The sequence below is a fragment of the Meleagris gallopavo genome, chromosome 3 (assembly GCF_000146605.3).
Source record: "Meleagris gallopavo isolate NT-WF06-2002-E0010 breed Aviagen turkey brand Nicholas breeding stock chromosome 3, Turkey_5.1, whole genome shotgun sequence".
NCBI lineage: Eukaryota > Metazoa > Chordata > Aves > Galliformes > Phasianidae > Meleagris > Meleagris gallopavo.
Genome location: NC_015013.2, coordinates 81,144,410 through 81,162,974, shown reverse-complemented (window position 1 = coordinate 81,162,974; position 18,565 = coordinate 81,144,410). Strand labels below are relative to the sequence as shown.

Here is an 18,565-nt window from a genome sequence, read left to right as displayed (position 1 = left end):
TTTTTTTTCCTGTTTCTGGTTCTAAAAGTAAGCCAAACTTGGCTTGTTTTATCTTTTTGTGTTTAGCTGGAACAGAAACTCCCTCAAAACAGAAAAGAAATGGTGTTTGGCTCCTATCAGATACTTGGTGAGAGGATTGACATTTGCAGCATTCAGAGCCTGTATTGCTTTTGACAAAGAAATAATGGGCAGTAATTATTCAGAATGAATGCTACCTACTAAGGAAGATGATGAAGCCAGGCAGGGTTGCTCCAGACACACTGTGAGGAAGCCTCCGGGGTTGTCAGGGTTTGTTCAGCTGCTGGCATTGCTCTGGAGGGGCTTAAAATATTCTAATTCTCCTTTTGAATGCTAGTAAGCAACTGCTTGCATGTATAGGCTTGCCATTATACCTGCACAATAATCATCTTCTGAAGAAAAACTTGAGCAGAAAACACTTTTAAATCTTGAAAGTCTGTTTTCTTTTCATCCAGGGAAGTAAGGGATCACTGATACAATGGTACGTACACAGCAAAAGTTTGTTACTGGAACACTGGATATAATTGGGTTTTCTTCTATGGCTGTGAGGTTTATTTATTTGTCATTAAGGAAAGTGTAACTTCAAAGCCTGGCTTAGTAGGCACTTTGAAGTTAGTGTAGCATGGAGAGAAGCTTATTGTTACAGAATTTGGTATCTGCAAGCCAAAAAGAAGTGAACAAAAATGCTCTTAGTACTCTAAATAAGGTGTATAGTTGTGTTGGTCTTTTGCTTTAAATATAAATACTTTAAAAAAAAACTTAATCCCTCTCTTACATGAATATGCAAGTTACTGATGTTAAAGAACAAATTAAACTTCCAAGTTCTTAGCTGCTGAATAGCAGTAGAAGTTCAGTTCCCCTATGTCTGTTCCTGTGGAACTGTACAATCACTTCTGTCATACTACTCATGTAACTCAGAAGGTAAAAGAACTTCACCTTTCTATCATGCATTTACTGAAAAAGAGCACTGTTGTGTACAGAAGACAGCTGGTATTTGGCAGATATGCTGCTTCTGAGGAACTGGTACCTGAAATTGTTCAAGTGGTGTTTTCAGTATGCCTTGTAATTAACCACTTCATATCCTTCTGTGTAGTGGCTGTGTCCTTCCCAAGCTCTCAAGTTGCTTCCTGGTGTTTATTGTACTTCATCTCTTTGAGCAGATATTATTCTTTGTCTGATTATTTTGTACTTCTCAGGAGTGGTATTGCTCTGTTGATTTCCTCCCTTACAGCACCTTTTATCTGGGAAAAAGTCAGAAAAAGAAGTTGATCTCAACCGGATACAATCTGCAATTTGCATGGGAGCTCAGGCTCCCTGGATTCCTGGATGTTAGGAAATACTACTTTTCCAAAAGAGTGGTCAGGCAGTGGAATGGGCTGCCCGGGGAGGTGATGGAGTCACCGACCCTGGAGGCATTCAAGGAACATTTAGACGTTGTGTTGAGGGACATGGTTTAGTGAGAACTATTGGTAATAGGTTGAACTGGATGATCTTGTAGGTCTTTTCCAACCTTGGTGGTTCTGTGATTCTGTGATTCTATGTTGGAGCCTCATACAGTGTCCCAGGTAAATATGTTCTTTGGCTTGTCCATGCTCATACTTTGTTAGGGAGGAGACTAAAAGTGAAAGAGCTTAACCCAAGATTGTTTTCCTTCTATATTAGACCCTTAAATTGGAAACTGTGTGTGGGATGTATAAATTTGCCTGTTCCAGCAAGGAGCCCTCAATGCAAGAAAGACATTGAGTGGGTTTAAAGAAGGGCAGTAAAGCTGGTCAGAGGTCTGGAGCACAGGCCTTATGAGGAGCGGCTGAAGGAGCTGGGACTCTTCAGTTTGGAGAAGAGGAGGCTCAGGAGAGACCTCATTGCTCTCTGTAACTACCTGAAGAGAGGTTGTAGTGAGCTGGGGGTCAGCCTCTTCTCTCATGTAACCAGTGATAGGACCAGAGGGAATGGCTTTCAAGCTGTGCCAGGGGAGATTTAGGCTGGATGTTAGGAAATATTACTTCTCTGAAAGAGAGGTCAGGAGCTGGAATGGGCTGCCAAGGGAGGTGGTGGAGTCACCGAGTCTGGAGGTGTTCGAGGAATATTTGGACGTTGTGTTGAGGGACATGGTTTAGTAAGAACTATTGGTGATAGGGGGGTGGTTGGATCCTGTGGGTCTTTTCCAAACTTGGAGATTCTATGATTCTATGATAAATTGTGTAGTGCTGCAAGTTAGGTACATTGGCCAGTGGGCATAAAGCAATGCCTGAAGCCAAGGCTTTGCTCCTTGGCACCTACTGTGGGTTGCTGGGCATTGTGGATGCCCAAATCTAAGGTTATTGTCTTTCTTTTCTTTGCATTGTTCTGATGTACAGGTGGCAGTTTTTTCAAGTGGCTCAGGTATTAAAGGCTCTGCCATAAAAAGATGTAATTAAAAATATGAGATCTTTGAAATGAGTAGTTAACGAGCTTTGTGTCCTCTGAGAATTAGGTTCCACTGAATGTAAGCTCTGAAATGTGTAGGGAACCGGCTTTGGCAGGGGGGTTGGACTCAATGATCTCTGGAGGTCCCTTCCAACCCCTACGATCCTGTGATTCTGTGAAATGGGAGGGACTGTGCCATGAAGTTTCCTGCTCTGTATTGGGCAAACCGGTACCATCTGCCTAGCAATGAAAAGATGGTTTCTGCTCCACAAGAAAGTGATTTTTCTGTTCATGTAGATCTTGCATAGGGGACAGAACACGATCAAAGGAGTTATTGAAAAGCATGGAGGATGTACCAAAGCATATCTATGGTTTTGCTTACTGTACTTAGCATGCTTAACTACTGGAACTGTTCCTGAACATCTCATTATCCAGGCTTCATTCTCCAAATCCTGTTATCTTGTTAGTTTGTTGTCTCCTGAGGTTGTCAGTTCTGCAGTGACTGTACGTGGAGTTTAAAATATTTCTTTGTTGTTTAACTTGAAAATATAAACCAGTCATTCTTTTCCAGAATGACTTTTTAATAGGCAACTTTTTAAAACTGAGTTGCTTTTTTCTTTTTTAAGCAACATTATAAAGAATCATAGAATGACCTGGGTTGAAAAGGACCGTAATGACCATCTAGTTTCAACCCCCCTGCTATGTGCAGGATCACCAACCACTAAACCGAGCTGCCTAGAGCCAAGAAAATGGAATCAGATTCATCAGGCAGGAGTGTTCTACAACCAGAATACAGCAGCAGTTCATCCAGGTCATTGACTTGTTCCAACAGATGTCTGTTCGAGGCTGCAGAGGATGATGAAAGATCTGGCACAAACATTGGTTGTTTGAAGAAGTTAAACACTTAACTGTTCATTAAAGTATTTTAAAGTCTTTCTTTTTATTGGAATGAAATCATTAATAAGCTGTACATGCACAGGGTCAAATGTGTTACCAGTGACTTACAGATACACGGAGGTGTATTTAAGCTAAGGAATTAACACTGATTCTATCACAGTTTCAAGTAATTTTTGTGTAAAGGAAAGGGTCCCTAGTTAGGGAGTATGGAGCTTCTGCATCTATTGTTTTAGCTCGGATCTGTTTTGACCTTGATTTACTTGAGTGAGTTGGATGTGATGATCCTTATGGGTCACTTCCAACTGAGGATATTTGACAGTTCTGAGCTTTCTATGTGATATTTTCCTGTTAGTGAAGTAAGTTTACAATATAAAAATTACTCTGGTGAAAGGGCTCAAATCTGAGTGGCTTGGAGCACAGTCAGAGTGGGTTTACTTATGCTTTAAAAAATTGCGTGCTGGTTTACTTCTTAATGACTTGCTGTCCTTCTTTATCCCCTTTGGTCTCCTATGGTTGCGTGCCTTGTTTTACATACACAAATGTTCTCATGGCTGAAGTCCATAACACTGTGTTTCATATTTAAATTACAGACATTTGCGTTAGAGTCCAACTGAAATCATGTTATGTTACTTTTCTGCAAGCGTCATCTATTGTGGGTGTACAAATTCTGTTCATTCCTGATGCTCTACAGTGGGTTTGTTCATCTGGAACTAATAGCAAGGGAATAAATTATCATAGAATCACAGAATGGCCTGGGTTGAAAAGGACCACAATGACCATCTAGTTTCAACCCCCCTGCTGTGTGCAGGGTCGCCAACCACCAGACCAGGCTGCCCAGAGCCACATCCAGCCTGGCCTTGAATGCCTCCAGGGATGGGGCATCCACAACCTCCTTGGGCAACCTGTTCCAGTGTGTCACCACCCTGAGGGTGAAAAACTTCCTCCTCATATCTAACCTAAACCTCTCCTGTCTCAGTTTGAAACCATTCCCCCTTGTACCGTGTTATGAAGCAGTGTCTTACCAGGTCAGCCTTGCTTAAGATACAATGCTTTGATTATATTGAAACATTGAATACAGCAAATTACGGTGTTAAATGCTGAGACCACTTGTAAAATTTGTTAGAGTCTACTTCATTTCAGTGATCTATCTATCTATATGTAAGATTAATATTATGGAATTCATAGTAGATTGTCAGTTTTCTTTTCAGTTCTTTTAATGTCACGTGATCATATGCAGTCATCCCCAGGGCAAAATACAGCTCTAGTTTCTAAGCAGAAACTTTTATTTTATGGCTGTTGGAGTGTTTATATGACTGAGGTGTAAGCGTTCCTTCTTCCAAAACAGTAAATTTTAAAATGTGATGCCAGAGTTCTTCAGTATGGAAGAAGTTGACCAAAAAGAGGACCAGGAAATAGGGAAGCACACCTTACCTTTTTCATGTTATTTGTAGGTGGTCTGATTTGTCATTACATTGTTCTCTTTCCTCAGATTGTCAAACTGACTATTTACAGGATGCTTCCAAAAAACCTTCTGAGAAGAACTTTGATGCAGAGGTTGCACCTGTTCCCTGAAGATGTGAGTGGTCACACTGTTAGGTTTTCCTTCTTTTTGCTTTGGAGGTGAAGAGCACTAGCAAAGCTTCAGTCATAAGATGAATGAAGAAAAATCAAGCTACTTCTTAAATATGTAACTAAATATACTTTACATGTCGATGCTCTTTATTTCACAAAATTGCAATATCTAAAATACGCATGTGATTGTCTTGTGTATTATGACTTCATTTAGCATGAAGAATGCAGCAGTGTTGACAGTTTTTGGTCTGGATTTGGGGAGAAGGGAGAAAGTGTTTTCTAAGTACCTTCTTTCTAAGGTTTGACTGTTCTTACCCTCAGGTTATCCCAGAAGATATAGAGAAGAACCTTCTACAAGAGATTCCTCAGCCACGTGTCGTCCCCAGGAGGTTAGATGAATACACACCAGAAGAAATCGCTGCCTTTCCAAGGGTTTGGACTCCGTAAGTATATTCAACTTTTAAAATGAGCACTTGGACTTTAATCTGTACTGCATTGGCTGTTGGCTCTTACAATATGAATAAGAAAAAAAGGGATTATTTGTTTTCTTCATGTCATATTTTTTGACAGGAAATCATTAAGCAAAGAATGGTCATATTTGAAGGGAGTGGTTGCACGTTTTCTTATTCTCTGGCCTTTTTTTTCATCAGTAAGACTTGATGTAAAGTCATACTTTCAGTTCTTCATCAAAAGTAGTTGAATAAATGCTTACTCACTTATGCTATCATTAGAGTTTAAAGAAACACAACATGAATGTGGGACCGAACAATTTATTTTAAAAAAGTGTAAAAGAGTCTTCAGATTTTCTCTAGAAGAAGGGAAAGAGTTCTGTTAAACTGGAACTGGGAGAATATGTCTTTGGCAGGACTATTCCACGTGTTTATTTTGATAATTAATTTATTTTCAGGGCACAAAATCATTTCCACCATAGTTGCATTGCATTTCAATGAGTATTTGTGGTTTGTTTTATACTACCACGTGCAGCACTGAGACAACCTGCTCGTGAAAATAATCACATTTGGGGATCTCAGATTAGTACCAGTGTTTTGTTTTTCTTTCTTGTGGTCATTTTGAGAGTCGTAGTACTGATGTCAAAGCCAAAGATCTGTGGGAATGAAGCAGGTGGGCTAGAGTCTGACCTGGAGTCTTCCAGATGGTCAGCACTGACTTGTGCACTTTTCTGCTTATTTTCAGTATGTAGAATTCAACATCTTTTTTGGTAAAGCAAGTTTAAACATCTGGTGAATGTTAAGTCATGTTGTAGCTGTGTGTGGCAGAGTGTAAGGAAACTTGATGTCATATAATTTGGTAATTGCTGTCAAGCTGTCTCCTAATAATTTCCTGTTAGCATTTCTTTGCTCTGCAGTCTCATCCTGATCAGTTTTTTGGGGAAATGCTATCTGTATGCAGGCTTCATACTCTGTGCCAGTTGCAGAGAGTGGGAAGTGCTGCTCACTTAGCAGTCCTTCATCTGCCACAGCTGAGAGGCTTTCAACTGAGAAGTTCATATTGTTCATTCAGTGCGATGCGTGAGTGTCTTAAGAGGACATACTTGTTGAGAAGAGCCAGGGAATAGGTGGATCTAGAAGAGGAATAAAGCAGAGCTCTGGAGCAAAAGTGTGTCAGAGTACTGGAGGATGAAGAGCAGCACACTCATGTGTGTTTGATCTGTGAGCTTCAGCAGAACACATGGATAGTTTCCAGTCAGTAACTGTAGTACTTAAAATAAACCAGAATAAGAATTCAGAATAACTGTTAAATTTTTCTTTTTTTCCAGATGGCTTTAATAAATTTTCTCACCTTGTGTGATTATTATTATTTTTTTTTTCTACTTGATTTTTTCTTTTCCTATCCTTTGTGAAGTTCTAATGGGTGACTTTTCTGTTTCTCAGAGGAGAGTGGGAGATTAAAAACAAGGAGAAGGATTGAGAGACACACACTCTGTGTCACTTATTTTATTTTTGCTCTAGTAGTAAAGGACTTAAATCATGTTAGCCCTTTAAAAATAGTTGTATCCTTTAGTGGAAAGCATTACATGAAAACCATAGTTAAAGTGTTTAAGGATATAGAATAAAGGAAAGCATTATTATGACAATAAAACTAATGTTTACAATTTTACATTAAAACTGATTCCTAAAAAATGTGCCTTATTAAGTATAAAATGGTCATAAAGCAGATAGAAAATTTATATCAACTCAGAGTATGCTAACAGGCCTTTATCTCCTTAATCTGAAATAACACGTAAATGATTTTCATTCTGGATGTGAAGAAAACTCAGTGCTGCTAATTATTTCCTTTGACTTCCTGTCTGTGTTCTTATCAAAATGTTTTGGTACAGACTGTTTTGAAAGGCTGTTTTTTCTGGCAATTGGACACTGACACTGTAGACAAATAGTATCCAAGCTGATCACTAAGGTGAGGAAATGGTTTTTGAGGAAAGCATGCATCTAGTGTGGATACTTAGCAAAAAGTGTGTGTTGTACAGGGTGGGTAGCCTTCCCATCACCCCTCCTTCCATCACAGCACAGTGTATAATGGGATGTCATTATGGATCTCACTCCATGAGAGCAGAGAATTAAATGTCCTACATTTCCAGTGAGAGAAACTTTCTTGGAATATTCTTTCCTTTTATACCTAACCTGTCACAGAATCATAGATTCTATGATTCTAACCTGAACCAAATGGATTCCTGAATTGTACAGAGCTGCTCTCTTACATCCTTGGTGCAGACATCCGAAGTAAACATGGTGAAAAACCTTGTAGAGGCAGGGAGGTAAAATTGAGTCTTTCCATACAGATGTAAAGGGGAGGAAGATCAGAAACCAGTTCTTTTGGCCAACTTTGATTTTTTTTTGCTGCTTCCAACCATGAATGAAGCCATTATTTCAGCGCTGCTTGAGGTTTCACGTTGGATGTTTTTAATGAACTTTAAACAGAAATCATCACAGAATTCACCAATCTTGTGTGACTAAACAAACAGTACTGTTTCCTACCTCTCTTCTAAAGGCAGGAATACATCAGATTTATGTGTGAATTTTCCTGTTACATGCCATCTAAATTTTAGCTGACTGGGAATAGATGTGTTTGTAGACAGTGAACTTCTAAAGGCAGGAAATTTGCTCTTGAAGAAGTATTTTGAAGTAATTTGGACAAAATGTTCCCAAATATATAGAAGAAATCTGTCTTGTTCCAGTTAGATGGATACATTCCTATGAGTTTCCCTTAAGAAAGCAGAGCAGTTCTGATTTCCAGGAGAGCTCTCAGGTTGGTGGTGGTGTGCATACTGAGTGCCTGTTCCACTGCCAGACTTAATGGGAACTCTCCATGGACCTCCCTAGGCCAGACAGCCTCTCACTTGTCTTTCTGGAAAAGAAGTCCTTGAAGGCTTTTGACATTTTTAAAACTTAAGGTATTGTAAACTCTGAGACTTGATTTAAGAAAACCAAACACCTTTTGAATGTTTATTTTTGAGTAACCTGCCTGATTTCTGGCTCCCTTCTGCACAGCCGATTCTAGGTAGGGGGTTTATACTCTGAAGCCATAAAACTGTTTCAGCAGAGCAGTGAGAGCTGGTCAGAGTCCCAGTACTTGAACATCAGCCATATGTGGATCTGTGTGGCATGGCATACAGGTGATCCATCAGCAGCATCCCATAGCTTTGAAAGAAGAAAATGCAATGTTCTGGGGAGAAATATTTGTGTATGATGAAACACAAGTGTGTTGGGACACCTAGGAATGGGAGATGTATGTGATAATCCTCTTACACATTCTATGTCAAGGATAATGGTGGTCATAACTTCTATTTACAGTTTCTCCCTGGCTCTGTGTTCCTCAAAGCCAGTCATGCCGGCCTTAAGCAACCTAAAGTCTGCTGCTGATGTTCCTAGGGAATAAATTTGAAGGCATTGATAAACAAAAAACTTCTCACGTTAAAAGATCTCTTCAGCTACTTTTGTCCCTTCTGTTTGCTGTCTTAAAAGGTAGATGCAATAATAGTTGTCTTTCCTAGTACTACAGTTTCTGGTGTAACTTCCTACTTCTAGTCACTATATTAAAGAAATAATTTGGTTACTAAGAATTGAAGTAGAAGCTAGAAATGTCCAGAGTATGTGGCTGAAATGATGTTTTAAATAGCATTTTTATTAATGTAAAATGCAAGAAGTTTCACTTTATGGTTTATTTACTTTAATATTTACTTATTATTTATCATTTATCTGTTGATGTCCTCAGATAAGGAAGCCAACACCAAAGGACACCTTGCATTATATTAGATACACAAATGATATGTGAAGTATTTCCAGTCATGTGCTGTCATAAACAAAACTTGCAGTTAATCTATGTCTGTAAAATGCTTTTTGTTCTCCAATGAAATACAACATATTATAAATGTAAAATCATGGGGTCCTCTACTCCAGCTGTCTGCAGAAAGCGCAGAAAAGATTTTCTCCAAAGATGTTCAGGTCTTGAGCTATTTTTGTAAGACCCTTCTTAAGCTTAATATTAGATTTAAAATTCTGCACTGAAATATATCCCTCCAGCCATTTCCTTAGTTCCTTCAATCTGCAGCGTCTGCAGCTTTGTGGGGCTGGAGTTGATTTGTGCATGTTATACCTCATGTGATAGTGCTTTGTTCTTACCTAGAAACACCCGTTGGTGGGCTGTTTCTTTAACAGAAAGAAGTACTGCCTCTCCAGCTTGAACATTCGACTCAACAAGCGAGGCTGGTGTGTGTAGGTGATCTGGGTGGAGATGGCCAACACAAACTTCTGTGAAAGCCTTGAGCCTGTCTTAGTTTTTCCTTAAAAAAGAAGCTGGAGAGACAAGGAAAAAGTTTTCCTGCCAATACCGCTCAGTCCTAATGTAGGACTACATACATAGTTCTAATGTATGCTTTGAGAAATCCCTGTGGAAGTTCATTTTCTGTGGCTTTTTTGGTTCTCAGTAGGAATTCCAGTAATTACCAGTAAAGCATTAACCTCTGATAAAATTGGAGAACTATCACTGCTAACTTTATTTTTTTATAGTAAGAGCACAAAAATATCCCATGGTTTTGTGTTGATTAGCAAAAACCTGAAGGTAGCTGAGTCTCGTATTTCAGGCTACCAGAGCTGGATCTAAACAAGCCAAAAGCCACAAAAGTCAGCACACAGATACCTCTAAGAGGAGAAAGTTGATCCCCTCTACTTCAGGTTTTAGCCACAGGCAGCAACTGGATACTAACTGAGAAGGGTCAGTGACTTAATCATCTTGAAAATCTGAGAAATCCATATTTAGATGGATTATCCTGTTAGAATTAATTACTGGCTCTTCTCTAGCGTGTACAAAATATGCTGATGCTACTGATTCTCTTAACTTTACCTTGGGGCAGCTTATGTCCTAGCTAAAACTTGAAGGTAAGAGATCTAATAAATGGGTAACTAAGTTTTACTTCAGCTGTCTGAAGAGACTCTCAGAAAGAAAGCTTTAAAGCTACTTTCCTTTTCCCTCTAAAATCTGTTAATCTCGTATGTGAAGAAATAGGAACTAAATTGATGGGAATTTGACAAGAAATACGAGAATGGTTTTATGTGACATTGTTGAACTACTTGCCCAGATGAAAATGGAATTAGAATTTTTTTAATTTCTCTTTTATAAATGTCTAGATATATTTGCATTTTTCACTTTTGGTGGTGACAGCAAGTCTGGAAAGCATTTCACTGTTCCTTTACTCGCTTCTCTTTTTATTTGAAGAATAACGTAATTCTTTGGACAAAGCCAAGCATACGGAGCTGTTTCTCTAGCCCTATGGTTCTTAACAATATATTGTTTTTAAAGAATGCCCTTACATATGTAGAAAGCATAGTCTTCCTCAGATGAAACTTAAATGAACATTGATTGAGTTAACTTAGATCGTCTTACAAACAGAATTGATATAATTCAAGTCAAGTCTGGTATCACTGGTATCTAGAATCATAGAATCACTAAGTCTGGAAAAGACCTACTCCAACTGTTCACCTACCATCAATATTGCCCACTAAACCATGTCCTTAAGCACTGCATCAGCCCTTTTCTTAAACGCCTTCAGGGATGATGACTCCATCACTTCCCTGGGCAGCATTTTCCAGTGCATTACCACACTTTTTGAGAGGAAATTCTTCCTGTTATCCAATCTGATGGTAGATTTAAGTACCTTAGTTAAGTTTTGCTTAATTTGTTTTTAGAGAACCTGAGATTTTAACCATTTTATTTTAAATTTTAATAAACTACTCCTAATCTCATTAAAACTATCTAAATACGTATCAGCATTGGATTAGATAGTGTGATCTATGGATACTTTTTAAAATCAAAACAAACACAAGTTTTATGTAGAAAAAACTTGAGCTGCAGTTGAGGACCCTGAAAGATTTATCTTAAGCTTTGTACTTGCAGAAGGATGTTTATCTCTATACTTTATTGGCTTAACAGTATTAAAAAGGCACCTTTTCTTACTCTTTGTTATTAAACGCAGCTTCTGTTACTGTGGCTTATTACCAGTTCTCTAAGAAAATAAGCTGTAATTCTAGAAATGCTTATTAACTCAGGTAATAGCCTGCATGAGGACTAAGCCAATACAGAAGAGTTTATTTTGCCCCCAGACAGAGCAAGTTCACTGTTTAGAATACGCCAGAGTGAGATAATTTAAATATCATTAGCAATTTCACTGATTATTTTACCAGAGGCATAGAGCTACTCTGGGTTAGTAAGTACATCTTGAGTAGAGAAACAATTCAGCTCCCCCTGCTCCTGGTGTGCCTGCTGTCAGAGAGTAAGTGGACCAAAGGGCAAGTGAGGATGAAATACTGAGTGGTCTGATCAGCCCACTCGATCTCTTCACTAATTGCTCTTTTCCAATCTGTCACCATCTGTTAGAAACTGGTGTTTATAAACTCATAAAAGGTACATTTGTGAGCCAATGGGATATCTATCGGTTAACTACTTAACAAATTTTGAAGTACTTCAACGGTAATTAAACTATATTTATTTGGCTGAAAAACTGTAAACCTTAAAAGTTTGGAAACATTTTATCCCTGCTCTTAAAATTCCTTAAATATGTATAGGAAAATCCTGCAGAGCTTCTGTATAACTTGTCACAGAACAGTTGAGATTGGAAAGCATCTATGCAGATCATCTAGTCCAACCTCTTTGCTCAAGCAGGGTACCCTAGAGTACATTACCCAGGACCACATCCAGGTGGTTTTTGAATAATATCTCCAGGAAAGGAGACCCCACCATCTCTCTAGGCATCCTGTGCCAGTGCTCAGTCACCCTCAGAGGAAAGAAGTTTCTTCTCATGCTCAGTTGGAACTGTCTGTGGCTGCATTTGTGTCCCTGTTCCCTTGTCACTGGGCACTGCTGACCCTGGCTCCATCCTCTTGACAACTTCCCTTTGGATACTCATTGATCAGATCCTCTCTGAACTTTCTCTTCCCCAGGGCAAGCAGGCCCAGCCCCCTCAGCCTCTCCTCATATGAGAAATTCTCCAGACTCTTCATCATCCTACAAGCCCTTTGCTGGATGCATTCCAGGAGCTCCAGGTCTCTCTGGACAGCCCAAAACTGGGCACAGCATGCTCCATGTGAAGCCTCACCTGGGTGAAGTAGATGGGGAGGATGACCTTCCCCAACCTGCTGGCAATGTTCTTCCCTACGCAGCCCAGGACACCATTTGCTTTCTCAGCCACAAGGGCACTCTGCTGGTCAACGTGGTGGCCACCAGGATCTGCAGATCCTTCTTTGCAGAGCCCCCAGCCTGTACTGGTGTGTGGGGTTTTCCGTCTCCTGGTTCAGGATCCCTCTCGTGCCTTTGTTGAATGTCCAGAGGCTCTATGTAATTATGAGTTACAACTGATTTTTTATTTTCTGACATTTTCTGATAGCCAGTGCAAATAGGGAATCCTACCAGACATGAAAGATTTCAAGCCATTCGTAATACAGAGCATTGCACACACCGTGAATGGAATGGTTGTACCTTTTATGCAGAATGATTTATATTTTTTTAATGCATCTGGAGTGCTTTTTCTCATCCATGGAAGGAATGAAGCCAAACATACAAGCTAACCTTTTCAACTTTTGCTCCTGTACCACTGCTTCAATCTTTGTGTCAGTTTATTAGTGTGCAGCATTGGTTAGCTTTAAGGCACTGACCTTTCACAGTGCTGATGCAAGGTTCAATCCTTTCTGAATAGTCATTCTTCATGTCAGTGAGATAGCAGAAAATATAGGGAACTCTGTCTCTCTGGGTCACATTCCCTAATGTTGAGATAACTGCCTGCAGGTAAAGAGAAAAATGTAATTTGAGATCTTCAAAGCTTCCAAACCAGGTGTGCATTGCTGAGTCAAGAGCAGGTAATGATAGGTCACTTACTCAGTATTGTCAGCCTTATTCCTTTGCAAAGACAGCTTTAAAATATGAGTTGGCTGTCATGAATGCATGCTTGCAGTCACGCAAATGACTGCAGTGGCTCCCTGAAATTTGATTTTGTAGAACTTTTTTTGCAGTGCAGCAGAAAATTCATCTCTCTACATAGAGATTACTTACGGAGAGGTGACTCTTCTTTTTTGGAGCTTGAAAGAAAAGAATGTTATCAGAAGACCCTTTAACAGCCATATGTGGTTGAGAAAGCAGACAGGTGTGTGACTACTTCATTTCCAAAAAGTACAAGCACTGTGTGTTAGAAGCTGTTAGAGATAAGTTGAAACGCTGTAGTGGAAGGTAAAATAACTACATACAGAGTCAGCAATGTCATATGTTACAGCAGAACCTTAATCTTATTTCTGTAAGGCAAGTGATGCTATTTTTCATCTGTCTGCTGCAAGGGCTGTTAGCTGGAAGTAAGGCTATGAAGTTGGCTTATGAATTTCTGAAATAAATAGGATAGTTCCAGTGTAACAGATGGGTGAGTACTTAGATCTGACTTTCACAAACAGTACCACCCACCTCCTCCCACTCCTTTTTTAATTTTTCTTTTTCTAAGGATGTTTTAGCTCCAAACATTGCTAGGCAGAGGGAAACATCTCTGCTGGAATGTGCTGACAAGGATTTAATAAAGGTGGAACTATGTGGTGAGGCTGTTCATACCTGATGGGAATAAATTTTCACTACAGGAGTTAGAAGTTGAACACATGGAACTTTTAGAAGGGGTCTTTGTATGTCTTCTTAGACAAGAAAAATACCTTAGGAGGAGGAAATTTCACATCATATGAAAGAATATTGGATGCTGGGAGGGGGTTGTCTGCAGAGTTGCATCACATAGGTTTCTTTGTACTGCTTGATTAAACCAGCTGGAATATTCAGACTGAGCTTGTAGCTCCATGGGCATTCCTCCTGGCAAGAAGTGCTGGCTTTAAGTGACATCCATTACTTCTGCCTTTTCACTGTGCTTGTGTAGCAATGGTGTAAAAAGAATCGGTGAACTGGCCTAGATAACAGCCTTGTCATATGAAGCTGCAGGAACTGCTCTGTGTGTGAGCCCTTAGGGAAAAATCTTCACTCTCCTGCTAATCTGTGTGGTCACCTAACTTTGGTGTTAGTTCAGCACAGTCGTTTAAGCTGTGGAAAACAAATAGATCTTTATTTAAAATACCCTAGGGGAGCCTTGACCCTCTTTCAAGATGACCTGAAGAGGCTTAATTCCTTAGGCTAAAGCCTCTCTTTGGTGTCTAGGCTGATTTCACACACAGTTACATTTTTGTCCTTGTGTTGGAGCAGATCAGATTGAAGTTATGTGTAGGTGAATGGTGTCTGAAGCATTTGCACATCTCATTGAACCCCTTCCAGCTCACCTTTTGAGTTTGTTCATCTAGCTAAATGGTTCTAACCTTGAGAAAGAATGAGTCAGATGTGTGTTTCTGAGACTTCTCTCATTGCTCTGTTGTTTCTATCACTAAATGTAACCTTGATGCGTAGGATATCTTCAGAGTCCCTTATGTTTAACTCATTGTTTCTGCCAATGAGCTAAATCGTGTACGGATAAATCACGTAAGGATAAATAATTTAAATCCTGAATTCCCACAAACTTTGAATATTTTCTTCTGCATGTAGTAGATCCAAACAGACATCAGCAATGTGTTCACATGCATGGTCTGTAGTTAACTTATGATATTCATTTGATTCAAACAGTAGATGTGAAAAGACTACCTGGATTTACAAAGCTTGCTCAGATATTCTGGTCCTCTGTTTTCAGAATATGAGACCAACTCCTAATTTTTATAAACCAGTCCCATTCCCATGCTCTGCTGCATATGTGCCATGGTGACAACATGCAACTCTGCAAGCAGCATATGGGTCCTTGTGGGCCTTGGGGAGCCCACAGATCTCTTGGAGGTTGCTCTCTCTGTGCTACGTAGCACACTGAAAATAGTTTATAGCAGTGAGCAGACAGACCTGGCTTCCTACCATTTTCCTCCTAGCATTTTGTACAGAATCTGTAGGTACCTTGCGTGAGTTCTCAGCAGGCACATCAGGAAGATGAGAACTTTTGCTTTGTATTCTCAGCTCTGTTGAGAGAGAGAGAGTAACATTTTAAAGGGGTTTTCAGTGTAAACTTCCCCTATTATATCCTTTGCATTTTGAAATGAATTCTGCTGCTTCAGTCTTGTTAATGTGCATTGGTTCTGTGTTCTCTTAAGCACTGAATAACCTCCTTTCTGAATGAATACAGTGCACAATTTTATTCTGCTTCCTACAGAACCATGAACTGGCAGTGTAATGAGCCCACAGTCTAATGGCTGAATAGGAGAAATGTGACATGGCACTGTGCTTTTTTCAACTTGCAGGACTTAGAGCATATACAGCACTAGTGTTACTGCTGTCAGCGACAGCTTCTCTCATCTGAGATGAAGGCTAAAAAGACACAAATTGTAGATGTGTGTAGCTGTGATTTTGATGTTTTAGGGAAGCACTGGGCATTTTTAAATTCACCTCTTTTGGGAGATATCATTTCTTTTGTTCCAAATGCATGATTTCAGTGCTTTGCTGAGGAAGCATAAAAGCACTGCCATCCAAGAACACTCTTGCATAGATTTATGCAGTTCATCAATGAGCAGTTATCCACTGGTTTTCACAAGTGGCTCATAATTCTGAGTAGACAATGGTTTTTGTGGGTTTATGGTCTTCTTTGGACAATATTTACAACTTTTGCTAGACACGGTGCTTTTCAAGGCGTTGCTTTCCTGGTGCCAAGGACTCTTTAAAAGCAGAGATTGTGGTCCCCAGACATGGAGCACCAGTTGGCATAAAAGCCTACTGTGACACTTGAAAAGGCTTTTAAAACTTTTATGTTTGTTCACACAAGTGTCTCAGTGTAGAAAATTCTGCCTTCAAGCTTCATTAACTTTGTAAGGCTGCAAACTGAAGCCAATGGTTTTTGCATTTAACTTTAAGACAAGCATTGAGTTTGAAATACAGGTTGCAAGCAAGGAAAAAAAAAAGCACAGATTTTCAGCCCTGGAAAAAAGTACTGTGAGATCCCCAGCTCTGCAGCACTGCAGTGTTATCCCCAACTGAAGTTTTAGATGTGGTGTTCAAAGGAGAGCGCAGAATCCTTTCAGCGCCGTGCAGGGGGATGGATGAATTGGCCCATAAAAAGAGTAATAAATACAGCTGCAAGACAGTGATGTCTTTTCCATGCAGCTTGTCTAGAATCCTCCAGCACCTGTCTAGGATGGATGCAGTGATAACACTTCCAAGTCACTACTGAGAATTTCTTAAAATCCCTCTCTCCCACTACAGCACTAACTGTGATAAAATTAAAAGTATATTCATTCAGGCAGTAGTGAGATATGATTAACAAAATATGAAATATTTTTAAGGACTGAAATCTGGAATTCTAAGAAACAGGAATTGATTTTCCAGTGCATAGCAGCCCTCGCATATGGAGTTCCTTCAAGGCTAACATTAAGCATGTAAACAATTTACATTGTGCTTACCATTGTTCTTTTATGTTCGATTGTATGAATTCAAATAGTCATATGTTTCTTAAATAAAAAACAGAAGCTTTGTGATTCCTTTGTGATTCTGTACCATACAAACCTCTTGTCTTTGAAGTTGCTCCATTTTTTCCCTTTAAAATTCATATAAGCTTCAGATTTCATATGCTGCACTTGCCGCGCTCACTGAATTGAGGAGTTGCTGTCTCATAAGATTTGTATGGATGCTGGAAGTGGCCACAAGTTGTATCAGAGGAGGTTTAGGTTAGATGTAAGGAAGAACTTTTTCTCTCAGAGAGTGGTCAGGCACTGCAATGGCTGCCCAGGGAGGTGGTGGAGTCGCCGTCCTGGCAGTGTTCAAGAGGCATCTGGATGAGGAGCTACGAGATATGGTTTAGTGCTTGTGGTAGCAGTGGTGATAGAAAGACAGGTGGATTGGATGATCTTGCAGGTCCTTTCCAACCTTGTGATTCTGTGTTATTTAGTGATCCCATGTGAGGTAGCCGCCCATTCCGGCCGTCCACATGTGGTGTGAGCCCAGGGCACACCACAGACATCAGCCTGCACTAAGTCTTGGTAGTTCTTAGAGACCTTAGGAAAAGGTCTAGCTTTGTTCTGTGTTTTTATGTAAGCCAGAAAATGTTCAGCAGCATTAAAAGCACAAGAATACAGAAATAAAAATAGATGCAGTGCTTACTGCACCTTTACAGCAATGCCGCTATACTTTCCATTTAAATTCTCCTAAAAATGCCCTTTTTTTGTGTGTCTTCCAGGCCTAAAGATTTTCGAATGAAGTAATAAAAGGAAAAATTGCTATCAGAAATGTCTGTTCTCCTTGAAAAAGAATTCTTCCATGGCAGAAGAATTAATCTGTGCATCTCGGCTATCCCTCAATGCAGAAAGCTTCTGGCAGGTATTAGCAAACCCTACTGGGAAAGATTGTAAAAATGGTTGTATTTAAAGCAACTAAGGATGGATGTTACGTTACTCACATGACCTGTACTCCATGTTGTGTGTTATCTGTTAATTAAACTCCTTTTATTCTATTATTAAACAACGGCTACAGTTGTGGTTGTTTTTTTTTGAATACTTAAATCTGAGGGGAGCAGTACCTTGTTTGCTGAAATGAAGGTATCTCACTGTAGAAGCTGCAAAACTTATTTTCATCTGGTAGGAATAGTGAATAGCTATGGATTGAAAACCAGTGGCTTGAGATGTTTAACCTTTATCTGTCTATCTCTGCAGAAGTCATGTGCAGTTTTTTGAAAGCTTTGTCTAGAACCTGGTTTGCACATATCACATAACATTAATGGTGGGATTTAGATGCTTGCGTGTCTGTGCAGGCCTTCAGTTTCCATGTCTTTTTAGCTGATGTGCCCACTGCCATGACTGAGGTGCTGGTGGGCATCATCTGGAGCCAGATTGCATTTATAACAGCCCGACAAGACTCATCTTCCAAGAAAGCAGTGCACATATGCAAACACAAGTACATGCATACTGCAGTCCTGTTAGACGTAAGAAATCTGTTAAAATCTGCATCTTGGAACAAGAGGATGGTGAGAAGACAGTGCTGGAGGACTGCAGAGCACCAAGAACAGCGTGTATTTCAGGGGCAACACCACCTGACCAAAGACATTTCTCAATTGTTTTTCTGCATAGACAGTCTTCAAGCCAAAGTCGTGTAAATAAATGAATCCCTTCATATTTTCTATACTGATTCGTTATCT

The 18,565-nt window shown here is 39.7% G+C and overlaps 1 protein-coding gene across 1 annotated transcript in view; it reads left to right on the top strand.

The window, feature by feature from the left end:
* Nucleotides 1-17,895, top strand: part of MRPL13 (mitochondrial ribosomal protein L13) — a 26,560-nt gene extending 8,665 nt beyond the window's left edge. Inside the window, exons 5-7 of the mRNA XM_003205255.3 lie at nucleotides 4,811-4,897; nucleotides 5,215-5,336; nucleotides 17,612-17,895. Coding sequence (XP_003205303.1) covers nucleotides 4,811-4,897; nucleotides 5,215-5,336; nucleotides 17,612-17,636 — 234 coding nt within the window. The 3' untranslated portion in view covers nucleotides 17,637-17,895. The remainder of the gene's footprint in view (nucleotides 1-4,810; nucleotides 4,898-5,214; nucleotides 5,337-17,611) is intronic.
* Nucleotides 17,896-18,565: the final 670 nt, after the last annotated feature.